Below are 27233 nucleotides of genomic sequence, written 5' to 3' on the forward strand. Positions count from 1 at the left end.
GAGTGCACAGTGACCTCCATAATTCCTAAATGGAAGATGTTTTGAGCAACCACAACTCTTTCAACAGCTGGTTGCCTAGCTGAACTGAGCAATCAGTGGAGAAGGGCCTTGGTGAACAAGAGCCTAATTGGTCACTCCAGCTGAGCTTCAGAGAATTGGTGTGAAGATGAGACAATCTTCCCGAAGAACATCTACCATTGCCTCACTCCACTAATCTGGGTTTTAAGCCAGGATGGCCAGATGGCACTTGAAAGCTTGTTTGTGGTTTGAATAAAAAAGGCACCTAAAGGACTCTCAGACGATGAGAAATAAAATTCTCTGGTGTGATGAAACCAAGATTGAGCTATTTGGCCTCAATTCTGAGTATCATGTCTGGAGGAAACCAGGCACCACTCATCACTTATGTAAATGCAACTTTAACAGTAAAGCATGGTGGTGACAATGTCATTTGTTGGGGTTGTTATTCAGCATCAGGGACTGAAAGACTAGTCAGAGTAGAAGGAAAGCTAAAAAGAGCAAAGTATAGAAATATCCCTAACCTGATCCAGAGCGTGTTGAACCTCAGCCTGGGCTGAAAGGTAACCTACGGACAAAGCAAGGACAACACAGGAGTGGCTTAGGATCAACTCTGTGAATGTCCTTGAGTTGCCCAGCCAGAGCTCAGACTTGAAAATCTCTGGACAGATCTGAAAATAGCTGTCCACCAATGGTCTCCATGCAACCAGAGACAGAGTACAAGAGGATCTGCAGAGAAGATTCGTAATTGCTGACAAAACAGCATCAACTAGAAATGGCATAGGCAGGTGATGAGCACTGCCTGGACTTTACTGGACATAGTGCTTGGAGTTTCACCCAGAGAGTTCAATTTTTGTCTTATCAGACCACAGAATATTTTCCTCATTCTCTCATAGTCCTTTAAATGCCATCACATGTCTTTTACTCAAGAGTGGCTTTCGTCTAGCCACAAAACACATTATTGATGGACTGTTGAAGAGATGGTCGTCCTTCTAGCAGGTCTCCCATCTCACCAGAGGACTTCTAAAACTGTTTACTTTAGAACTTTGTTAGGGTGACCATGGGATTGTTGGTCACCTTCCTGAGCAAGGCCCTTCTTACCCGTTTACTCTTCCTAGAGTTTGCTGTTGGAGAGTCCTGTTGGTTCCAAATGTCTTCCATATCACAGTTATTGAGACCACTTGCTCTGATCTGTGCTTTACCATTTTTGATGATGCAGGTCTACAGAGAGTTGTTTGGACTTCATGGTTTGGTTTTTGTCTTGATATGCAGTTTGAATTGTGGGACCTTCTATACACAGGCATGTGCCTTTCTAAATGATATCCCATCAATTCAGTTTGCCACAGGTGGACTCCAGTCAAGTTCTAGAAACATCTCTAGGAGGCACCTGAGCACAGCAAAGGGTCTAAATACTCACAGAAATGACAGATTTCAGTTTTTGATTTTGAATTTGAAGTTTGCAAACCTTTCTGAAAACATGTCTTCACTTTGTCATTATGGTTTGTTTCTGTGTAGATTGATGGCAAAAATTAAATCTACAATATAAGTGTGTAGTTTTAAAATGGCTATTTCATCATGCAGATTAAAGTAACTGTATGCTGTGAACCAATTCTCTACTGTCACAGTTCTTCCAGGGTTCATTCCCTGGCTCAAGTGTTTTGTTTTTTTTTTTGTTTGTTTATTTACCTGCTTTATTGTTTTACAAATATTACCTATCATATAATAAAATTCTAAGGTCCGTGTGTGTCCTGGTCCTCTGGTTGTTCAGGTTGGATTTGGTGTGATAGGTCAGTTAGGCTTTGGCGATGCAATTGAGGCAGGAAGTGCAAGTGTGAGGCACATGAGGAGGAGTTAAGGCATAGAAGGCTGTCTTGAGAGTTGCCTTCAAAGTCAGGAAGTACAAAAGCAGACAGCAGGCCAGAAAGGTGCCTCGAAAATAATGACCAAGTCTGAGAAGCAGAATGATTGAGAAAGGGAGGCAACAGTCAAGCAAAGTTCAGACACACGTAGGGCAAATGATAGAATCAAGTCAAGTTGGGGAGCATGCTGCTGGTACAGTGCGTTGCCGCACCCACTACACAATAAAACAACTCTTGATCCCGGTTGGCAACCCCCTAGGCAGACACCCGGTCCAGTCCCACCCTCTATCTGCCGCAGCCAGGTGTTACGTGGGTGACCCCTTGGCCTGGTCCAGCCACTCAGGTCCTCAACAATGAGGATCTTACGAACTGGATCACCCTCGGGGGAAACGCGCCACATGGCCGTAGTGCCGTAACTGACGCTCCCTCACAATGCAGGTAATGTACCTCATTCAGGACTCCATGAGCAACACAAAGTCAAACCAACGGTACCCAAGGATTTTCTGTAGAGACACAGTACCAAAGGAGTCCAGTCTTCCTCTCAAGTCCCTGGATAGCATCCATGTCTCACAACCATATAGCAAGACAGGAAGCACCAGGACTCTAAAGACTCGGACCTTTGTCCTTTTGTAGATATCGGGAGCGTCACACACCCTTTTCCAGCGACCTCATGACCCCCCGTGCTCTCCCAATCTGTCTACTGACTTCATAGGAAGAGTCACCAGAGACATGAATGTCACTGCCAAGGTAAGTAAACCTTACTTAACTTACCTTGGTAAGTGACAGAATACATTTAAAAATATTTGATATTACAAATATTAGCATGGCTAGTTTGATATATTTTGTAATTAGTTCTGTTGTTGGTTTTGTTATATCTTTGTTGTATTTATGTAATAATGTGATGCTTATTAATAATTTACCTTTGTGCATTATGTTAAGTTTGCATGTAGTTTTATTTGTTATCTGTCCTGTCTCCTGTATGTAGAGCCTAAGCTGTCAGGGCCTGATTATGCAGCACTGTGAAGCACTGGCCCCAGTTAGTATTTAAAGTGAAGCACATTGTTCTTTTGGAGCCTTGTATTTCATTGGGGGTCTCTTGATTATTGGAGTTCCTGGCTTTTTGAAGCCTGCTTGCAGTTGAAGGTATTGTTTACTGGTTTGTGGACTTGTTGACTTTGTTTGCTTTAGGGTTTGCCTCATTTAGGTTTTCAGGAGGATCAAAGAGCTAATATCACATGTGAGATGTTCTCTAAAAGAGCCATCTAATTTAGTCCCATGTACTGTGTACCTGTCTGCACTCCTCATGAAGTCACTGTCATTATCTGACTTGTGGTTTTCATTTTTCTAAATGGTTCCTGGGGTTCTAAAAATGATCTTTGCCCTTGACTGGAGTGTTTCTGAGACCTGTAAATCTAATGGTCACATTTATACGTTGTTTTAATGCACTTTCACTTATTTTTGTAAATTTGTGCCACCATTTTAGGACTTTTTCCATTGACAGTTTAATGCCAAGATCAACTGGAATTGAGCAGTGCATGAAATCACTTAAGGCTGATTTATACTTCTGCTTTGAGCCCACGCAGTAGCAATGTGCGTAGGTTGTGGCTGTCGATTGCAGTTTATACTTCTGTACTGTACTGCGCCGCAGGCTGTAATACGTTTATATGTTTAATATGTCACTGTGCTCTGTACAAATATTTTAAATCTGCTTTTCTTTTCTTTCTACATGCACAGCTGAGCCAGATTTAATACAAAGGGGCTCAGCATTTAGAACTGCTAGGCCAAGCATAGGACAAGATGGACAAAGACAAATGGCCAATGTGCACTGTGTCTGTGTGTGTCAGAGTCAGCAAGAAATTGAATCCTCTCTTTGCCTTGTTTGGAATGGCATGATTTACCTAAGTAAAGGCCTGCACATGAAGAAAGAGTATAAAACCTTGGAACATTGCCCGACACACCTTGGAAGCTGACGGATGGATGGGAGATGACGTCATCCGATCCTGAAAATCCTTCCAGCGCAGTGACAAAAATGGCAGACTCTACACATCATGCTCCCACTTCGGTGACAGTCTTGTCATGGCTTCCTTTGTCTGTTATGCCGCATAAATTGTCATTAAAGAAAGTTAAGTTATTTTCTCTTATGCGATTTCTTACCGCCATATCACTATGGGAGGGATATCACCTCTTTAATTTTATATCTATATAGTTCTGGGTTACTTAAGATGCCACAATTAAAAAGAACTTGTTCCAACCAGGGAGCTAGCGCCCCCTAGAGGAAAACACAGGTACACGCCTGAACACTAGGTGGCGGTGTTTGTAGCACACACAAAAAGCGAATGGTTCATTAAAATCCAGGCAGTTGTGTAGGAGACTGAGTGTAATAAGGAGGTGGGCAGAAAAAGAATATGATGGGAAGGAGAGCTAAACCTCCACTGTAGTGACCCCAAATAAGAAAGGAGAAGATCATTAATATCAGTTTATCCTGTTTCTATATGGCACTGTGTATGTCATCCTGGACATATCCAGGAGTTCCTTTAGCCCACAATTAAATGCTGTTTACCTTTCTTTTTGTCCCTTTGTGTGCTCATCTATTGTGACGGACAGCCAGCAGCTCATCCCAGCCGGGACGCCCCTGAGATGGAAGGATGGGGGAAGGCAGCTTTTCCAGGACACTGCCTCCCCTAAAAAGCTAGATGGCAGCTCCCCTGGAGTGTAGCGGTGCCCAGGTTTCCCGCAGGGCATCCCGGGACTTGGAGTCCGGTTTCTCGGCTCTGTTGGGTACTGTGGGTGCCACCAGGGGGAGCTATAAAAGGACCTTGGGAGTCATGTTTACCTTGCAGCCTGGAAGTACTAGGAAGTCATGAAGACGGAAGCCCCAAAGTACTTCTGAGAATGGGAATGGGATTCTCCATCTGACCCGGAAGTGCTGGCAAGTCACGTAGAAGGAAGGGTTCTATTCAATAAGGGCGCACACAAAAAGGCGAGCTTCAAAAGGGCGACCTCAATTGGGCGCAGCGAATAAAGGCAAATGCAACAAAATTATTACAGAAAATGTATTAGATAAAGGCAGTGATTGAACGTATAAAAAGGCGAAAGCAAGAATATTAAAACATTCGCTCAATTGAGGTTGCCCTTTTGAAGCTCGCCTTTTTGTGCGCGCCCTTATTGAAGGATACCAGAAGGAAGAACAGAAGCACTTCCGGGTCGGGCACTGTTTAAAGGACTGCTGTGAACCCAGCAAGCGAGCCGGAGTTGGGAGAGATTGTGACGGAGTTTGCTGGGAGGTGGAGGAGAGTATTGCATTGATTGTTTATTGTATTTATGGTGGATGTGGTGCTTCTTCATGCTTTTGTCCTGTGTCTGCGTATCTGTCTGTTGGGTTTAATGGGGCGACAGTGACCCCTGACGTTCACACTATATATATAAAATCCCTATGTGCGTCCAGGTGTCCGTGTGTGGGTGTCTTCTGATGAAGTGCGCATGCGCAGGGCACAGTGCGACGAGCGATATTACTGTCAGAGAAAGTTACAGGCGTTTTACGGAAATACAAACCAGTATTACTGTGAGAGGAAATTAAAGGTACACAATACAGTGACGCATATTACAGCCACATACAAGACAGTATTACTGTCAGAGGAGATTAAAGGCATATTACCGACGCGCACGCCTGTATTACCGCCAGAGAAAATTAAAGGTATATTACGGACGTACAAGCCAGCGGACGTACAAGATGGTATCCTTCAATAAGGGCGCGCACAGGCATCCTTCAATAAGAGCGTGCACAAAAAGGTGAGCCTCAAAAGGGCGACCTCAATTGGCCGCAGCGCATAAAGGCGCGCGTAAATAAAGATCTGCACCTTTGTTGCTGTTCACATATTCCAGAGCCATTTGAACTAAATTATCTACGAACGCCTTTATTCGCCGTGCTCAATTGAGGTCGCCTTTTTGTGCGCGCCCTTATTGAATAGAGCCATACAAGACAGTATTACTGTCACAGACAATTCAAGACACACAATACACGGCGGCAGCCCACGAAGAACGGTCAGCTCAGCAAGTAAACATCAACAAAAGAAAGGCTGAAAGAAAGAAAAATACGACCAACAAAAAGAATGAGGTCAAAGTCCCTTGCCATTTAATATAGACTGTTCCTACTAATGTTTATGCATTACTGTTCTAGCGCCTGTTATTGTAACGGGCTAAATGACTAGTGATATTATATAACACTAAGGTCCATGTGTCCAGTCCCTTTGGTCATTTTGACTTTGGTGTGATAGGTTAGTTTGGCTTTGGTGACGTAACGAAAGACGAAATGCGAGTGTGAGACACACGAGGAGTAAAGGCACATGCTGAGAGAGTCGCCATGTATAAAAATCGGACAGGAGGTGAGAAAGGCGCCTTGCAAATAAAGACAGATTCTGAGAGGCAGTTGTTACTGGAGTATGCCCGATAGATTGGGCGCCAGTCGAGAGATGTTAGTAAAGTCGTAAGAAGCACGTTGAGACAATTGCTTTCAAAGATAGAAAATATAAAGGAAGCGAGAAAGGCGCCTTGTAAATAAAGATAGAGACTGAGAGGCAGGCTTTACGGGAACACACTCGAGAGATGTTCACACACAAATAGAGAGGAAAGACACTGAAGGTACACAAAGGGCAAGAGAGAGCAATATTTTTGGAATTACTCTATTACCCGTCTTCATCAGGTACCATGACTCGTTAGTAATAAAAGGCATTCAAGTTCAGTCCTGCAGACCACCTGAACTGCAGGTCTTCCTCCCAACCACCTTCTGCTTTTACCTGAACCACTGCCTTTATTAAACAAGCTCTCTCTCATATAATACAATACAACATATTCCTTATGTAGCGCTCTTCACCGAGCGCAGACACTGAGCGCTGTGAACAATTCTCAGTTAAAATACAAGTAAAGATTAGACTGATCACTAAAGACAGAATTAGTACACACGTCAATACAGATGTGTTTAAATACAACACAGAGAACAAGGCAGAAAGTGATCACAAATAAATAGAAACCAACAATTTCTGTCCATTGATTCATGGACTATTTGACAATGGAGGAAATTCAATTATCTGATCAGTTTCTGCCTTTTTTGTGCCGATCCATGAAATAAAAAAATTGGTTTGCTAATTTTTTTGGAAAATGTTGCAAACATTTGTGTATGGGATATTAATTATTGTTCTTTTGTCTTTTGTTTTTACATATTTTGCTCTTTTTATGTTTTGGTCATTTAAGACTTTTATCTTAATACATAATTCGCCAACCTCCTCACTCACTCACTCACGTCTGTCCGAAGCCAAATGCGCAGTCGCCTTCTGCGCAGCTGCCCGAAAAACCTTACGAGACCGACATCGCGGCAGGCGGCGGATTTACAGCCGCAAAAATTCAAAGAGAAAGGCGACTTTGATTAAAGCTCTAGAGGCCTGAAAGGCGATTTCGACTACAGCTCGAGACCTAATTAGGCATTCTGATTCAATTACACATTCATTCAATACACCTATATCATGTTTGTGGTGCTTATACTTATTACTATTCCACTCGTGCCCGTTTCATCTTACGTTGTCGAAACGGGCTCTTTGTCTAGTTCCTAATAAATGTAACACTGAAGTAGCGTCTCTGCTTTATTTACATTCAGGGTCATTGGCACCCGCGTCTGCAGTGCTTATCACAAATCGTCAGTATCTGGATACAATTACAGGAGTAAACTCCACAAGGAAATACGAATATGGTAACATTGGAAAAGCACAAATTTCTGAATTTTCTTTACGCCGGCACGTATTTCTGAATGCAAAATAAGAGAAGAAAAAAGACTCGTGAAACAATGAGATCATCTAGAAGTAACGCTGAACCATTTATTGGTGAAAGTGATTGGAGTGAAAAACTGCAGCCACACTGGTACCCCAGTTGGAAACCCTGTTAGGTCAATCAGTGCAGCACTGGCGACCACAATGAATGGCCCTAACCCTGAAGAGACGTCATTCCATCACAGGAGTGGCACCTCCTTGAAAATTTAAGTTTAAAGCTTAGGCCCCCCTCATGCACACGCTCATTACCATTCAGCTCTAATACTCCTATTAAAACAAACTTATTAAAGGGGTCTTATGTTACATAAAATAGGCCAGTGGTCCGCAAATCACAGTCTAGGTGGGCCAAAGTGGCTGCAAGTTTCCATTCCAAATAGTTTCTTTAACTAAACGTCAGTCTTTGCTGACAATGAAACCTGACATTTGTTCGGGCTTGCATTCATCCAAGATAAATCTTATGATACTGTACAGCTTCTTTTTGTGAGAATATTATTCATATGTTTTATGGTCCATAACAGATTTGCATTTTATTATCAGTCCTCATTCTCTCTCATTTATTTCTAAGTCATCAGTCATTTTCCAATCTGCTATATCCTAACTACACGGTCACGGGGGTCTGCTGGAGCCAATCCCAGCCAGCACAGGGCACAAGGCAGGAACAAGTCCCCGGGCAGGGCGCCAGCCCACCGCAGGGCACACACACACACACCAAGCACACACTAGGGACAATTTAGAAACGCCAGTGCACCTAACCTGCATGTCTTTGGAACTGTGGGAGGAAACCCCCACAGACACGGGGAGAACATGCAAATTCCACGCAGGGAGGACCCGGAAAGTGAACCCAGGTCTCCTTACCACTGCACCACCCATTATTTCTAAAACTTTTATTAATGCAAATACTTCATGATGCATATTCATCATTGTAAATGGAACCAAGTTAGCTGGAGAGCTGGCCATTTCTTTATTATTTGTATGCCGTAATTAACTGTGACCATTTAGTTACATGGGCAACAGTTATAATCTAAATGCAGCTGTTTAAACGTACAATAGGCAATTAAAGGTGCTAAACCATAACAAGTGAGTTGCTTTAGCAACAAATAAATGGCCCCCCAGAATCAAATTGAGGATGCCTGTAGTAGGCTGTGGACCCTACGGAACCCTAAATGGCCAAAGAGTGGATGAATGAATTATTTTTTTAATGGATAAGAAGAATTTGTAGACCGTAAGTTTCCCTCAAGGTGTCCCTTGTCATTGCTTGATACTTTCTTTTTCCATCCATCCATTATCCAACTGGCTATATCCTAACTGCAGGGTCACAGGGGTCTGCTGGAGCCAATCCCAGCCAACACAGGGCGCAAGGCAGAAAACAAACCCCGGGCACGATGCCAGCCCACTGCAGGGCACACACACACACCAAGCACAATTTAGGATCGCCAATGCACCTAACCTGCATGTCTTTGGGAGGAAACCCAAGCAGACACAGGGAGAACCCGGGAAGCGAACCCAGGACTCCTTACTGTGAGGCAGCAGCGCTACCCACTGCGCCACCGTGCCGCCCTACGTTCTTATTGTGAAATCTATTTTTTTTCGTGAGTGGATGCAGTAATGGTGCTGATGTTTTGTGTCCCACATCGTCGCTTGATGCTTTCTTTTGTGAAATCTGTTTATGAGATCATAGAATGTGGATGAATGGAATACTTATGTATGGATAAGAAGAAAGCATTAAGCGTGTAAGTTTCCTTCAAGGTGCATTCTTATGTGAAATCTGTTTTGTTTTAGACCCTGAGTGGATGCAGTAATGACACTGATTTGTTTGGCAAGAAATTTCAAGTAATAAAAAGAAACTGGCTGTTCAGATCTGCAGGCTGAATGATGAAGACTCACATTGAGGTAAGGCATGTGCCACTTGACAGAACCACAAAGCAAAGATCAAGGGAAGTTAAATGGCACTGCCATCTTAAAAGGAGAAGTAAGATGAAATGATCACATTCATTTTGTAAAACACCTACCTCCTCCATATGTCTGGCATAGATACGGGAAACGCCATACATTGCCCAGACCCACGGCAAATCCAATGCAGGTCAGAAGGTATTGGACTTTGTTGTCCCATTTTGGTCTTTCTTCTGCGGTAGTGTCCACATCCATCTTGGTGACCTCAGGTAAAGCTTCCATTTTGTCGCTCATGGTTCAGGTCCTCTGACGTGAGTGTGTGAGTGAGTGAGTGTGTGCGCTTTGGAAAGAGATCCCTCATTCGGAGAAACCCTAATAAAGCCCACGTATTTCCACCTGTGTGTGCGTGGGTGGGCGGAGCCTCTTTATCAGAGTGTCCGAGTTGTTTGCCAGGGAGTGTGAAACTTAAATAGGCGTGTGAAGGCTGAGCACAGGTGGACGCTTTCGATCACTCGGCTCTTCAGCGTGTCACTTGTAAGGTGTTGAAAGCTTAGGTTAATTGCTAACTTTAAAAAAACTTCTTTTACAATTAACAGAAAGCTTTAAGAGTTAAAACATCAACAAGTAGCACAATTCTTCATGAGGGTTAAGAGGAGTGTCCATCCCCTTCAAAGATTTTATTTGGTAATTTAGCATTTTATAGTGGCAAACGGTTGTTTCATGACATCATATAAGATTTTTTAATCAGTCACTAGTTGTATTCAGTCTGCTTTGGGTGGCAGTCCACACAATGCTGAGAAGATGCGTGAGAGTTTCCGCTTGGTCTGTTTGGAATTTTTAACTTCAAACTTGTTGCTTTTCTTTATGTGCAAGGAAAAGGAGACGTTTTGGACGTGTCATCTGAAGAGAGCAACCTACAGCATAGTGAATATTACCCTGCTGTGCCCACCTAGACATCCAGGCTGCAATGCACTTTAATGATCAGGTAACGCCAGGATCTCTGGGTGTGTTTTCTTTAGAACCTACCCAAGCAATTTTGTTTGCTTTCTGTTTTATTATTATTAATGTTTTCATCTGTCTATCTAGTATCCATCCACCCATATTCTAAACCCAATAATATGGAGCAACGTTGAGGGGAAAGCTGGAGGGTATCCCAGCAAGCATCGGGGGAGCCAGTTGTAAACACACGGACACACACACACATTGCCAGTCCACCTAACCTGCATGTCTTTGCACTGCGGGAGAAAGCTGGTGCACCCGGAGGTCACCCACTAGGACACGGAGAGAACATGCAAACTCCACACAGGAAGCGCCTTGTTGTGGGGCAGCAGCACCTCCACTATGCCAGTGTGCTGCCCTGTCATTATTATCGATCTACTATACCCCCTGCACTTCAGAACAGGCCATCTGCCTGACGCTAAGCATGTTTGGGCCCATCTAGTACTTACCCTATATACTCGCGCATAAGTCGGGTCTTGAAACCCGAAGAATCGATCATAAAATCAGACCCCAACTTATGCACCCACTCAAAAATGCGACTCTTCATTTTTATTTTTATTTTTTTTTACATCTTCTTGCCTCCTCCAATCTCTCATCAGTTTCTCAGACGCAGTTACCAAATTCTTTTGCTACTTCAGCGACGTTTAATTTAAAACCAGTTTCATATTTTCTTCTGAACAAACGCTCCATTGTAGATAAGGGATGCTCTTACGATAAAGGTGTATGAGGTTGTGAAATACAAAAAACACAAATCCGTGCATACGTCGCTTCGGAATAGTTCGGGTATTACCGTGTGGTCACGTATGTATGATAGAGAGGTTAGGAGCACACGCTGATACAGCGCATTGCCGCACCCACATAGAGATAAAAGGCCGTATGCTCCCCTCTCTCAGGTGGGCGGGCGTTAGCATATCATAATCTCTTGGACCAATAGCGGGAGTTTTCCACATTCGACTTACACGACCGACTTTATAAAATACCAGAAATTATACTGTGAAAAATAAACTCCCGACTTAACCGCGGATTAACTTATCCGCGAGTATATACAGTAGATGAGAGACCATCCAGGAAAGCTTTGGTTGCTGCATGAAGAGATGCTGGTGAGACCATCAGGGAACACTTCTATTGTGATCTGTGTAAGGATCCCAATGCCCCAGTGCCGTGACAGAACTGACCTCGTCTTTCAGATGTAAAACCAATGTCTTGACTTCTCTGGTCATAAATGATCTCTGGGTATTTTTCGAAACGAGTATGTTATCCCCCAATGTCCTGGCTAAATAGCTCATTACGGCCTCCTCCATTCCCTTATTGGCTATCTCTCTCTGTCTTTGTGTCTCTCACTCCTTCACCACATAATAGCTAATGTGGGATGAGTGTTCTGGCACCGGAATGGCTGCTCTATTATCATTCAGGTGGTTGCTACACATTGCTGGTGGTGGTGGAAGTGGTTCCTCTCTTTCTATTGTACGTACCATGGTCAATGGACTGAGGTCCTGACCAGGATGGAAAGTGAATTCTTGTCCAGCTGGGAGGCCGTAACAGAAGGATAACGTGAGAGGCACAACCTGGCAGAGATGGTTATTGATTTCTATCCCAGTCTGGATAAAAGAATAATGGATGGACTGGGGGTGGCCAGGGATTCTGAACAGTTCATTGTCCAGCATGAGAGGGCACAGTGTTCCTCTGGTTTGGTCCCAGTTTGGAAAACCGCAAAGTTCTGTTTTGGGCGACCCTGTCTGGTTGCTTAGCTGCCACCAGGGGGTGCTGTTGGTAATACACCTTCCTGGTTTGGGAGACTTCTGTATGACCCAGAAGTGCTTCCATTGTACAAGGCCACGGCTCCAGAAGTACTTTCGGGCCTGTTGTAAAAGGAAGCAATCTTACTTCAAGGCTTGAACAAGAGTTGTAAGGCAGAGGGCTGAACTCAACTGAAGGAGCGGAAGGAGACATTGTGTTCATTGGTGATTGTGGTGTGGAGTTTGAATTCTGGAAAAAAGAAATTATTGTGAATAAAAAAAAGCATTGTAATTGTGTCTGGGGTTTGGGGACTTGTTGGCGCCCCTAGGAGGTCACACTGTTTAAGGCGGTTTGAGTATAAATGTAATTATTTATTGCTATCCGTCTTTCCTTTATTTGATATTTTCATCACTCTGTTATCTTTCCTATTTTGCCATCTGATTTCTTTATTTTTAAAACCCTCCCACATTTTCCATGCTAGAATAACAGTTATGAAAATATCATTGTGTGCTGACTATTTATCCATTTGCATCTTTCGGTTTACTTTGAACATTTTCATGGCCCACCGTGAATTGTGATGTGCTCATCGTATGGTGGGTGGCAGCTGTCCTGATAAACTGTCCCCACCTCACCTTTCCCCCTGTATAATCCCTCCGTGTCTCTAACTGCTCCACAGACCCAGCTGAGTTAACAAGTAACAATTTAAAAGCTGACATTAAAACAGAATGTACAATATTAGTCTGAGTCTGTCATACCAAGTGTTTAGATTAAGGAGATCACAAAACGGATCCAATGGATTTTAATGTGATTTTAATTTCTTTTTTTTTATTAAGTCCACAAGCTGCAAACATGTTCATTGTCAGCATCTTTAACTTTCAGGTTACATATTGCCCAAAATGGATATTTGCAAAGAGCTGATAGGCAAAAATTCCTTAAGGATTAGCCATTTGACAGTGTGAGAAATAATTAAACGCTTTACTGAAACCTTCTCAAAGTTCCTTGCACTAAAATAACCTAACAGGAGCTGATAAGATTCAAACAGCTGGAATGGGCTATGAGATCGGGGTCATATACCGCATGAGGCCGACTAAGACTTGTGTGCCGCCATTAAGTTACTTCTTTTTGTTAAGGTGGCAGTTAGTAAAGCCAATAGGGGGCTGCCTGTCCTGGAATAAGAGTAGTGCAGAATAGCCTTGCATTGTCCGCCACTGTAGTTTTCAGCCCAGACATTCCAGCTACTACACCCTGTGGCACTCTGGTCGCAAGATGGTGGCACAAAGCACCCAGTTTCAGCTCTTTAAGTCGGTCAGTGTGTGTGGAGCATCCCCTCTTGTGTTGTTATGAGATTTAGGGCCGAAAGTTGAGATGGTGATATTGAGTGATGGCTCAGTTGTGACCAGCGTTTGTCACCAATAAGGAATAAGAAGCCATAAGATGATAAAAGAGAAAGGAAGGGCAGGTGGCAGCAGCCACGGGAGCATCAGGGTGAAGGTGGCGTCCCGTTAGGGCAGTCACACTTGAGTTTAGATCTTAACGGAGAATTTCAGTCCACATCATGAGAATGAACAGCGCACATATTCACCAAAGCATCTCGTCTTAATCGAGCACTCTAATGCTTCAACATGGCACTGTTATTACGCGGACAGATACACAGTTAAAGAATTAAATAAATCAAATACGGCTGGCCAGGTCTGACAGGGCATTGTAAGGTTACATCTGGCCTCATCAATGACGCTATACTTTCTCAGTTTTAAGACAACGTGAAAAAAACGACAAACCAACAAAATACATCCTTACAGTCCGACATGAAATATCTTACCCACTTCTAATTAAACAAGTTCCGACTGAACATTAGGGATTTTCAATAAATGCAAAGCGAGAATATAAAAAAGAAAACTTGTGTAATCTATCAACCCAGAAAGTGCAAATTTAATAAATATTTCTGTAAACAGTTTATTTCCAGGACTTTTAGTTTAGGAGGAAAAAAAAAAGATGGGAAATTCTGCAAAATGGGTGGGATAACGGTACCCCTAAACAGATATTTTGGTCTGCCCAGGGCGTGAGGGAGACACGGCGCCTCTTTAACGTCTCTCAGCAGTTACTAAATAGGAGTTCATAAACGGAAGGGCTTTGTTTGCTCTCCCGGAACAAGAAAATGAACTTTAGCTTGTCCTTGAAACTTCCCCTCTGTGCAGATCTATGTTATACATGCAGAGGATGTTTTCTCCACTCGTGTTAAACAAAGATGGCTGTTCTCAGTTCATTGTGAAATTTTATATATCTCCAGTCACCTGCTTCATAGATACCACTGAAGAGACTGTCATGAGGTTTGTGTGGTCCTCTCCCTTTCTGCACCGATTATGAATCCATTTGAAAATGGCAGTGATGGGAACGGAGAGACTTGGAATTCCAGCCAAGATGAAAATAATGACGTAAACCCAGCTGGGGTAGCCCAGTTCCTTCAGGGTGGGAAAATTCACCTGAAAGACAAGAAGGGGCAGAGCAACACAAGTCAGTTAGGCTGGAAAATGAAAGGATGAGTTTGATATTTTTGAGTCGGTTATTTCTTCACAATCCTGGTGTATATATTAATTTACCACATGAAATCTTGTTCTAAACTGAAACTAATTTAATAAATTTAAAAAAATAACTAGCCCACTTCTTCATTTTATAAAGAAGGTTATGAGTACCTGGGTCCCATTATAAAGAAAAGCCTTGAAAATTGCTGAATTTGTCCATTTCTCACACCAAAAATGTTACTGAGTATTGATCCACATTTTGAAACTACACACATATTGCAAAATATGTCCATGTTGTTTTAAAAAGGTCAGTCAGTCATCGTCCAACCCGCTATATCCTAACATGGGGGTCTGCTGGAGCCAACCCCAGCCAACACAGGGCACAAGGCAGGAACAAACCCTGGTCAGGGCGCCAGCCCACCATAGGGCACACACAAGGGACAATTTAGAATCGCCAATGCACCTAACCTGCATGTCTTTGAACTGTGGGAAGAAACCCACGCAGACATGGGGAAAACATGCAAACTCCACGCATTGAGGACCAAGAAAGTTGAACCTGGGTCTCCTTACTGCGAAGCAGCAGCGCTACCCACTGCGCCACCCATTTTAAAAGGTAAAAAAGCAAACCGTTGTGTTGAGATTCGGCCATTTTCAAAGTAGGCCAGCTATGCATTTCACTTCACCAGCTATCCCATTTGTCTTCCTCCGTGTCAGTGTTTCAGCCACAGAGAGACTGTCCTCGCTGCCGACTGTGGCACAGTTAGGAGGTACTTGGCCCTAGGGACATGAATTCACCTCGGAAAGTCATCGCCAAGGACCGTTACTGGTGCTATTGAATGTTGATGCCAAGTTGTGAATTGCTGTTTCTGTTCTGTAGCCTACTGGATCATAATAACTGAAATGGTCACACTTGATTATCACTTATTCTCTTACATTATGCAGAAATGTATTGATGTTACTGAACTGAACAGATGTTATAAGCATCTAATCATCCATTTATCCAACATGTCCAATACTGGGTTGTGGGGCAGCTGGAGTCTATTTCAGCAAGTATCAGGTGAAAAGAAGTAGGAACATCACTGGAAGTTATTCCCACGTCTATCAACGGCTCCACTGCAGAGTCAGGAGACTACTTGTGAGTGGAGGTAACTGATGGCCTCCCCTCGATCCAACACACATCTTCCCTAGTCAAGGGGAAACAGAAATGACTGCACTTCCTGCAGTACGTCAGGATAGCTAACCTCCCCACTCTCACCCTCACCTCTTTCTACAGTGTATTGACCACCCTAGTCTCTCTCTCTGGTGGGGGGGGGGGACTCTAATGCCTCAAGATAGGATCTCCCTGCAGAGAGTATTAAGAGTGGGCTGAGAAAACCATTAGGACATCTCTGCCTCCCACTGAGAAACTCCACAGCAAGCACAGGGACACCGACATGACCAGTGACCACACTCTCCCCCACAATGGACACTTTGCTCTTCTGCTCTCTGGCAAGCTGTACCAAAGAATACGGCGCAGAGCTGCCAGATGTCATGAAAGTTTTGTCCTACAAGCCATTATTAGACTCTCAAACAAGGCTGATAATGCAGTGTGCTATATAACTCATCTGTGCAATATGCTGGGGATTCTCTGTTGTTTAATCTTGTTATTTTAGCTGTTATTCTTGTTCATTTTTCATTGTCTGTTTTTATGCATTGTCAGGCTGGGTGACACAGCTTTCTTCTGCTGTGCACTGCTATGTTTGGGTTTGAGTAATAAAGTTAAACTTAAGCTTCAGATCGATAGGAAATGTACTATATAAGATGTATCTATTATACAGGTATAGTGCCTTTTCTACCTGTCCATCTATATTTTTCTATCTGATTTTTATTTCTGGAGTATCTGTTTGTCTTTATATTTTATGTAGTGCCTTTCATCTATCTATTTTATTCCAAACTAGCCACAGGTAATATCATAAATGTAAAAATATTTGATACGGTATCTCTCATCATGCATGTAGCATGTTCCCTTACAGCCAGTTACTCAGGCTCTGTCGTTATTTTCTAGGTGTTTTGCTGGTTTGTTTGTCCTCGATTATACTTCCCATCTTTTGTTTGTGAATTCTGACCATAGATTTGTTGTTGCCACTCTGAAGATCCAGCTTAGGTCCAACAGACTATCACCTACTAGGAGAATGAGGCTATCTATCTGTTATATAGTATCTATCTATCTATCTATCTATCTATCTATCTATCTATCTATCTATCTATCTATCTATCTATCTATCTATCTATCTATCTATCTGTCTGTGTTGTAAAGTGCCTTTCACATATCTATCTATCTATTATATAGTGCCTTTTATACTGTATCTATCTATCTATCTATTATATAGTGCCTTTTATATCTATCTATCTATCTATCTATTATATAGTGCCTTTTATATCTATCTATCTGTTATATAGTGCCTTTTATATCTATATCTATCTATTATATAGTGCCTTTCACATATCTATCTATCTATCTATCTATCTATTATATAGTGCCTTTTCTATCTATCTATCTATTATATAGTGCCTTTTCTATCTATCTATCTATCTGTTATATGGTGCCTTTTATATCTATCTATCTATCTATCTATCTATCTATTATATAGTGCCTTTTACTGTATATCTATCTATTATACAGAGCCTTTCATATCTATCTATCTATCTATCTATCTATCTATCTATCTATCTATCTGTTATATGGTGCCTTTTATATCTATCTATCTATCTATCTATTATATAGTGCCTTTTACTGTATATCTATCTATTATACAGAGCCTTTCATATCTATCTATCTATCTATCTATCTATCTATCTATCTATCTATCTATCTATCTATCTATCTATTATATAGTGCCTTTTACTGTATATCTATCTATTATACAGAGCCTTTCATATCTATCTATCTATCTATCTATCTATCTATCTATCTATCTATCTGTTATATGGTGCCTTTTATATCTATCTATCTATCTATCTATTATATAGTGCCTTTTACTGTATATCTATCTATTATACAGTGCCTTTCATATCTATCTATCTTATCTGTCACCATCACTGTATATTATTTCTGTTGCAATGCCGTTTGCAGACAGAGCCCAGATTTAGTGTCCTTACAGTTAATAAGTCATTAAACAAGTACTTTACTAGTTATTTATAGACTAGGTTAGGGTAGTTAATGCGCAGTTTAAACCACCACCTTTACACCACAGTTCATAGTTTGTTTTCTTCTGCTCCAAATAAAGTGCTAGCTTTGTTATATTAGGCTCAGATTATCCTTCCATGTATTAAACATACTTAGTCCATTATAGGATTCCGAGCATTTAGAGTCCATTCCAGCTGAAGCAGACATTAGGGGGAGTGCAGCTCACTCTCTCGGGGTTTCATGCTGACCCCCACATTCAGGAATATCCTGCTAATTTAGGTTTGCTGGTCCATGTGACTTTAGGAGTAAAAACCAAGGGCAGCAGAAGGAGCCCATGTGAAGGGAATCAAAGTCTAGTTCAAATCTTTTTTGGGGATAAAAGATGCTTTATGTTTCTTTCTCATAATAGTACAGGTGCTGTTATATATCAGTTATAGCATGGAAGGTCAAGAAGCTAAGCAGCAGGTAACGGAACTCAAAAAAAAAAAAACATTCTGTCCTGTCAGATATAAAGTTGTTGGAAGATCATAGCACTGTGACATTCACTCATAAAGTCACCATTGAACCTTCCGTGCACATCTTTAGTATGTAAAAGAAAATCCTTTCACATATGGAGGGTGAGACCATGGAAACTGGACACAGAGTACCAGAGTTGAAATTAGGACCAGGTCTGCTGGAGCTGTGCCACCCGTGAATTCCAAATACTTCATTCAGAAGCTCCAAGTGACACAAGTCACTACCATTTTATTGGAGATAGTCTCATATGACTTGAATGACTAATGGCCATTTTATTAAAGCAAGCAAACCCGTAAACATACTAACTCAGAAACAGAAGGTTACACAACCTTCTGTGTGTTGGTTGAACATTATTCCTCAAAAAAGAAAGTGTACTTACATATTCTGGGTCCCATGCGATATACAGCAGTTCTTGGTTGACTTTTGTCACAAAATAAAACAGGAAGATGAAGAGCATGATGAGGGGACTGATCACCCTCCAGGTGGCTTGCCAGAATATGTTGGGCTTGTGGCCAATCATGAATTCAATATCTTTATTAAATCTGTGAAACAGAAAGTGTACAGGTATGTAGAATACTCTACTACAAAGAAAACATGAGAAACATGAAATATAACCCTCATCCACAGAGTGGCAGTATTACACCAAAGCACAATGTTAAAGTGTACACTAATCCAAGAAAGTGTGTGTGAAAAGTACAGAGATTATGGAGTTGAAATGAATCTTTCCACTATTTTATCACTAAAAATACTCTCAGGTTTTGTGATTATTTCTATGACGCACTGTCAGACTTTAACACGTCCGTTGATTTTTCTGAACCTGGTTATTTATTTATTTTTTTTATTATATTTTTATTTTATTAATTTTCATTGTAATCATTCCATACAAACAGATCAATTTATAACCCAACAAAATTGAAGACAAATCAAACCCCACCTCTGAGAAGGAGAGCTTAGCTAAAGGAGAATTGCTTAAGGCTTTTTAATAAGGCAACATTAGACAAAAGAAAGGGAGAAGTAAATATCTATGTAAATAAGAGATGGAGAAGGGAGTTAAATGTGGTAATAGTTATTTCTCTTATTCTAAAATAATATTGATTAAATCCTGCCAGGTTTTGAAAAAATGTTGTACAGATCCTCTAACTGAGAATTTGATTTTTTCCAATTTCAAATAATATAAAACATCGGTTTCCCACTGACTTATAAGAGGAGAGTTAGGATTCTTCCAATTTAACAAAATAAGTCTGCGTGCCAAGAGTGTAGTGAATGCAATCACAGTTTGCTTGTCCTTCTCCAATTCCAGTCCATCTGGAAGGACACCAAACACAGCTGTTAATGGGTTAGGAGGGATTGTGACCCCAAGGCTGTCTGAAAGGCACTTAAAAATTTTTGTCCAAAATGATGTTAGTTTGGTGCAGGCCCAGAACATGTGACCCAGTGAGGCAGGAGCTTGGTTGCAGCGTTCGCAGGTTGGATCTTGCCCTGGAAACATTTTGGACAGTTTTAAGCGAGACAGATGAGCTCGATATATAATTTTTAGTTGAATAATTCTATGCTTTGCGCATATAGAACTCGAGTGAATTCTCTGCTTTGCTACCTTCCACTCCTTTTTTGATATATTGATTAAGAGATCTTCTTCCCAATGTCCTCTTGGATCTTTGAAAGGTAGGGACTCTAATAAGATTTTATATATTGCGGAAATAATGTTTATTTCCTCGAAACTGAGCAGTATTTTTTCCAGCATTGTGGAGGGTGCGAGGTGGGGGAAATCGGGCAATTTCTGTTTAACAAAATTTCTAATTTGAAGATAGTAAACCCGGATATTGAGAGCAGGGTCACAGTGAAGGTGGTGCTTAATCCAGCCAGCACTGTGCACACTGCCTTTGTGTCATTTCACATACACACACACTTTGCTGACAGTTGTATGAAGCTGTATGCCTATGGATTGTGGAAGGAAATTTGAGCCCCCAGATAGATTCTACACATAACACGGAGAAAACACGCAAACTCCGTGCAGAGTGCATCTGGGACTAGAACTCTTGTCCCCTTGTTACAAGGCACTGCGCCACCGTGCTTCCCCAGTTTAACACATATACTATAATATCTCGATCAGATGATGTTATACTTTGAAAGTTACATTGTTAAGTCTGGCAACTTTAGATGATCTTAACAAGTAATCTGCAAAAGTTCGGCAAATGTTGCACTTGTCGGAGTGGTGGCTTTGAGGCTAAGGACCTGTGCTGGTATCCAGACGGTTGCCGGTTCGATTCCCCGTCACTGCCAGAAGAGATCCTACTCTGCTGGGCCCTTGAACAAGACCCTTAACCTGTAATTACTCCAGGGCTGCTGTACAATGGCTGACCCTGCACTCTGACCCCCAAGGGGTATGCCAAAACTAAGTAATTTCTTTCAGGATTAATAAAGTTTAAAAAAAAAAGATCTAATAATAAAAATAATGGTGTGCCCGCATTTTAGAAAAGGTCAGGCAAAGAAACCTAATATTCAGTTAACTAAACGTCACTTCCATTTCTATCAGAAGGCGGACCTTCCAAACCTAACTCACTGCTATCTTTAGCCACAGGCCCCTGAATGACATCACAGGGTCCTGTGCCTAAAGGAGCAACAGAGTGGCCTGCTGCCAGACCCTTCTCCCAGTCTGCTTCACGCTCAGCAGCCATGTCACCCTCTCAATCAGTTTGCCTCTGCGCTTTGTCATATGAAAAACATGAACTCTGATAACTCTGCCGATGCTGGAGCTGTCATTCTTCATCTTTCTTTCACGTAATTGGGTTTTACAATTTGCCTAATGCTCAGCAGATGTCACTGCTGGTTTTTTTTTTTTCATTTTAAATTTTATTGAATTTATTAAAATAAATCAAATAACATTCCATACAGGCAAGTCAAGTTTTACAAAACTAGATTCAAAACTCATCAACCCCCAGATGTCACTGCCGTTTGTTTGCTTTCTGCCATGTCACGTCCTTGTTCAGTTTCTCTATGTAGTTTGCTGTAGGAAGCAAACAAACCCTGATAACTTTGCAGAGGTTGCCACGAGGTAAATTTTTTACTTTTACCAGTGTGTATCATATCGTAAGCTTTTGATTAAGACCAAAATCAAAGTTATAGTCTCAGCAGCTTGCAAGTAATTGCATTACAGACACAACCTTTAGCATTTTATGTATTGTGGCGAGCGGCTGGAGGCAGTACCCAGCCGGGACACCTGAAAGGACCAGCAGAGGGCAGCTGCCCTGGCTGGTATGGGGACCACGGGAACAGAGCATGGAAGCTCAATCCAATAGGGGTCCGTGGTCACTGCCAGGGGGCGCCCAGATGCCTGAAAAGTCCTGGACGTCAGGGAGGTGCTGGTGGAAGTTCATCAGGAGGCATCTGGAGCACGTCCTGTGGACTTAAAAGGGGCCGCCTCCCTCCATTCATCAGCTGGAGTCGGAGGAGAGGAGTGGAGGCGGCCAGAAAGAGGCCTGGAGTGAGGGTGACTGGTGCAGGGGCACTGGGTCATGCGATATTGTAAATAGTTGGTGTTACAGTATGTACAGTAAACGTGTGTCTGCCTGTCTGTGTCCGGGCTGCTCTCCACAGTATATTGATATTGCTTCGGAAGAAATTGTTGTACTGCGGTGGGTTGGCACCCTGCCCAGGATTTGTTCCTGCCTTGTGCCCTGTGTTGGCTGGGATTGGCTCCAGCAGACCCCGTGACCCTGTGTTTGGATTCAGCGGGTTGGAAAATGGATGGATGGATGGAAATTGTTGTAAGTAAATTTGTCATATTTATAAGCCTGTGGTAGTGTGCAAGTTGTAAAATGTATTATTAGCCTTTTTAATCAGACATCTGACAATGACAATTTTAATACTCTATACTATTGTAAATAGCATAAGTAATGATATATTTGTAAACTGTTAATACTGTAGCTGCTATAATGGATGCCTTAAGTGTTACTGGTTCACATTTTGAGACCTTTTTTGATGACCCAGTATTAAAAAGTATCTCATAATTAAATAATACAACTTTTTTGTCTCCTTCTTTTTTCATTTTTATGCAGGGTACCATCACCTCAATCCAGCGACCTGAGTTGAATCCCACACCCATGGATGTTAGTCCTGTGTCTGTGTGGCTCTTCCTCTGGGTCCTCCAGCTTTCTTCCTACATCCTCAAAGACATGGTGGGTATGTTAACTGCTGAGTCTAAATTGGCCCTGTGAGTTTTTGTGTATGTGTGTGCCCTGAAGTGGAAAGTCTTCAATATTTGAAACTATAGACTGCTTATGTTAAGTTTTCATTTTTGCTCAAATCATCCAGGCTGGACTGAATTTACAGGACTTTTAAAAGCAATTTGGCTACAGAGGCAATTCACATTGAAAGTGTTTCTATCTCTAATACACGCTTTCTGTGTTGTACCAGTAATTTATAACATTACAGACAGCTGTTTCATCCATCCATCCATTTTCCAACCGGCTATATCCTAACTACAGGGTCACGGGGGTCTGCTGGAGCCAATCTCAGCCAACACAGGGCGCAAGGCAGGGAACAAACCCTGGGCAGGGCATCAGCCCATCGCAGGGCGCACACACACACCAAGCACACACAAGGGACAATTTAGAATCGCCAATGCACCTAACCTGCATGTCTTTGGACTGTGGGAGGAAACCCACGCAGACACGGGGAGAACATGCAAACTCCACGCAGGGAGGACCCGGGAAGCGAACCCGTGTCTCCTAACTGCGAGGCAGCAGCGCTACCCACTGCGCCACTGTGCCGCCCAGCTGTTTCAATTAGTTTATAACCTGAAAATGGAAAATAAGTATGGATCAAAAGCTGTTTCAATTAGTTTAAAGCCTGACAATGTCAAGTAGTGCCAGGTTTGTAGGACTACCAAAGACTTAGAGCAAAATCATCCATCATAAGAATAGCCAGCCAATCAAATGTGTTCAATGTCACATGTTCCAGAGGCTAAATTAGTCTCGTCCGAGGGACCGAAAAGGCGATGAAAGTGGAATGTCATAAGAAGCAACGCCAGAGGTCGTGACACGAGACCACCTAATCTGGACATCAGAAAGCGTAGCCTATACTGTAAATGCCACCGACTGCTAAATCAAAATTAGCCCAAGACAACATCCACTCCTCACATTGCTATTTTTTCAGTAGGTTTTTCTAAGACAAATATCAATTTTATTTTCTGTTATACCTTTTTCTATTTGGCATTATTTTATGTTAATTAATACCACCGTTACTTTTACATTTCTATACTTTGTCTTTAAACCTTGAGAGACTGAAGTAAATATGAGGGCACCTAATGAGGTAAGATTGCTGTTTTCTTGCCCTCAAGGTTATTAATGCTGAGATGTCGCTCCTTAATATTTTGAAAAAGTATGGTAGAAATAAGACACTGCTGGTTAGAAATGGCCCTATAGCCAAAGCGATTAAGCTTTCGTGTATCATGATGGCACCTGTATGTTTGTTAGTGCTGGTGATAGCGAGTCCCTGTGTAGAGAAGCAGAATATTGCAGGGTGACTGGCAATTGGCATTGCCCGAGACTTTGTCTAGATAGGACCTCTGTATGTATGTGTGTATCTGTGTGTGTGTGTGTGTTAATCTTTAAGTGTGTGTGTAGATGAACCTCTTAAATGTACCTGCTGAGTCTCACAAATTCCATGATAATACAGTGTGTGAGTGGGCCTTGGATTGGACTGGCACCTTTCCCAAGGCTTTTTCTTGCCATGTGCCCAGTTTTGCTGGCATAAGCTGCAAGCCCCCACAACTTTGAATAAGTCAGGTAGGCTTGAGAACTATATGTTACTGTAAGTTAATGTAATGCAATAATGTAGGACTTAAATAAAATATTATATATTTATAAAAAGGTGGCGCAGTGGGTAGCGCTGCTGCCTCGCAGTAGATAGATAGATAGATAGATAGATAGATAGATAGATAGATAGATAGATAGATAGATAGATAGATAGATAGATAGATAGATAGATACTTTATTAATCCCAATGTGAATTTCCCATTGGGATTAATAAAGTCTCTATCTATCTAAGTAAGGAGACCTGGGTTCACTTCCCAGGTCCTCCCTGCGTAGAGTTTGCATGTTCTCCCCGTGTCTGCGTGGGTTTCCTCCCACAGTCCAAAGACATGCAGGTTAGGTGCATTGGCGATTCTAAATTGTCCCTTGTGTGTGCTTGGTGTGTGTGCGTGTGTGCCCTGCGGTGGGCTGGCGCCCTTGTCCTGGGTTTGTTTCCTGCCTTGCGCCCAGGGATTGGCTCCAGCAGACCCCCATGACCCTGTAGTTAGGATTTAGCGGGTTGGATAATGGATGGATGGATATTTAAAAAAATATTTATTGTTAGTTGCAACAAAGAGAAATGGGTGTACAGTTTGGCAGTGAAGCAGGTGACTAAAGAATCCAAGAGAAAGAATTAGAGAGCAATGTCCTACCTGTCAATTCCATACAGGTACACAACCCCAACCATCTCGCAGAAAGCAATAATTAATAAAGGAATCGACCCAGCAAAGGAATCAAACAGGGCGAGCCAGTAGTTTCCAGACGACTGTACAAAGATTATAGCAAGCAGGAAACAGCCCAGACAAATGGTACCTGCAACAGAGTAACACAGCAGTGGAGAAAACAATACAGTCGGTGACATTTTAATCCTGTCATTTGTTACAGGCCCTGCCCCTTAACGTGACATTTTTTTTCCTTACCAGTGATTGCTTCCTTGGGCCATGATTTTGGAAAAATCTTCAGATCCTGCATTGGCACCAGGACTCCTTCAATGTTGCCAAACATGGAGGAGAGCCCCAGACAGAAGAGCATGATGAAGAACAGAATGGACCAAAGTGGGGATATCGGCATCTTTGTGATGGCTTCTGTGAAGACGATGAAGGCTAAGCCAGTGCCTTCAACACCCTACAGAAGAAGAAAGAATGCAGACTCAACAAAGAGAGGGAAGTGTTCACCAGGTGGGCTGTGTGGAAGGGTGGGGAAACTTTTCGAAACTCAGAAACAACTCTTTTGATGAATGGAATATGCTGTTTAATTAGATATTTTGCACCTTGAGCCTGTTATCATTCTATTGTGCTAAAACTCTCTGAGGATCTCCTGAATTGCTGAACTCGTCACCCTGTCATGGAGTGCCAGCCTTACCACTCTGCGAAGAAATCTCATTTCTGCCACTTGTACTCTCAATCTCATTCTTTCGGTCATTGCCCACAGCTCATGACCATAGTTAAGCACAGAAATATAGATCGACCGTTTTGTCTTTACACTCGACACACGCTTCACCACCATGGACCAGTACAGCACCTGCAGAACACCTGCTGCCGCTTCAATCCGCTTGTCAATCTCACATTCCCATCATCCTTCACTCATGAACAAGAACCCAAGGTATTTAAACTCATCCACTAAAGGCAGTTGTTCCTAGGGGGACCAGCTTTAGATCCACTAATAATGAGATATCAACCTTAAAAAATCAGGACACAACCAAAAACATTGGGAATTTTTCACTGGTCCATCAAATTACAACATACCTTGTAATATTAGTGTGTCTACATGTCCCGTTTTGTTATTATTTATATATACCGTAGGTTTTTCCAGTTTATCTTCAGATTTAATCAGTTGAAATGCAATGAATGACCTGAAAAGGTGAAAAGGTAAGCAGTAAAGTACGGAAGCCGAGAGAGCATGTGCAATATCGTTATTTTTTTAAATTGTCTCCTTGAGATAACAGACTAATTTTATTGAGATCGTGAGAAAATGAAACTTAACCTTTGCTCCTGGCCTCACTTAGATTGTGACGCCTATACAGCTGAAGCCTTGTTAACCGTCTTCTTAAATGACAGACACTAACGTTATTATTTTCTAAACTAAGGCATAAACATATTTCAGCTTGCGTCAGCCATAAATGTGACGCGCTGATCAATACAGTTCTGCTCTTCTGCAATTTCAAACAGGACGTGGCTTCAAAAAGCTAAACATTAAACGTTAGATACAATTAGTTCATAATTTCGAGAAAACAAGATCTTTTGTTTTATTGAGATCTCGATAAAATTAGTCTGTTATCTCGAGGAAACAATTTTTAAAAATAACGATATTGCACTTCCTCTCGGCTTCCGTAGTAAACTGTCAGAGGTTTAAATTTAAAGTTTATCTTAGCAAAAACTAAAAAAGGAGGAAATACTATCCATCCATCCATCCATCCATTATCCAACCCTCTGAATCAGAACACAGGGTCACGGGGGTCTGCTGGAGCCAATACCAGCCAACACAGGGCACAAGGCAGGAACCAATCCCGGGCAGGGTGCCAACCCACCGCAGGGAGGAAATACCAGAATATTACAAATGGGCCTTCTTCAGGGAACAACTGATAGGTGACAACCTAGAGATGTTCTGTAGCACTGAAAGTAAATGAAGCCTTGCAAGTTGAAGCAAACAATTTGCACAGGTGTCCCAACTTCTGTGGATTACTCACAAGCCCCCTGTCTGTCTTGAAGCAGAGCTGGTACACACTGTGTAGCCTCCGAAGTGCTACTTGGACTAATTGGCAAATCTACAAAGCACTGGATTATCATGCGTGTGGGCTCGATGTACCTCATACAGAACAGAGTCCCATTCAAGTGATGTTAAAATGGCATTGATTGATATTCTGCTGTTAGTTGTTGGTTATGGAGGGTCTATGACTACATTTTTTGAAAGAAGTAGCCAATGGA

At 42.1% G+C, this 27233-nt stretch overlaps 2 protein-coding genes across 2 annotated transcripts in view; both read right to left on the reverse strand.

Moving 5' to 3' along the window:
• The window catches only part of slc6a18 (solute carrier family 6 member 18), a 54958-nt gene extending 44792 nt beyond the window's left edge, over positions 1 to 10166 (reverse strand). Inside the window, exon 1 of the mRNA XM_028817800.2 lies at positions 9700 to 10166. Within this exon, the coding sequence (XP_028673633.2) occupies positions 9700 to 9874 (175 nt within the window). The 5' untranslated portion in view covers positions 9875 to 10166. The remainder of the gene's footprint in view (positions 1 to 9699) is intronic.
• Positions 10167 to 14059: 3893 nt separating this feature from the next.
• The window catches only part of LOC114663873 (sodium-dependent neutral amino acid transporter B(0)AT1-like), a 66585-nt gene continuing 53411 nt past the window's right edge, over positions 14060 to 27233 (reverse strand). The window contains exons 9-12 of the mRNA XM_028817801.2: positions 25230 to 25434; positions 24963 to 25122; positions 18897 to 19059; positions 14060 to 14796 (exon numbers count right to left, since the gene is read on the reverse strand). Of these exons, the coding sequence (XP_028673634.2) occupies positions 14590 to 14796; positions 18897 to 19059; positions 24963 to 25122; positions 25230 to 25434 (735 nt within the window). The 3' untranslated portion in view covers positions 14060 to 14589. The remainder of the gene's footprint in view (positions 14797 to 18896; positions 19060 to 24962; positions 25123 to 25229; positions 25435 to 27233) is intronic.

Source organism: Erpetoichthys calabaricus, chromosome 13, assembly GCF_900747795.2.
Source record: "Erpetoichthys calabaricus chromosome 13, fErpCal1.3, whole genome shotgun sequence".
Classification (NCBI taxonomy): Eukaryota; Metazoa; Chordata; class Cladistia; order Polypteriformes; family Polypteridae; genus Erpetoichthys; species Erpetoichthys calabaricus.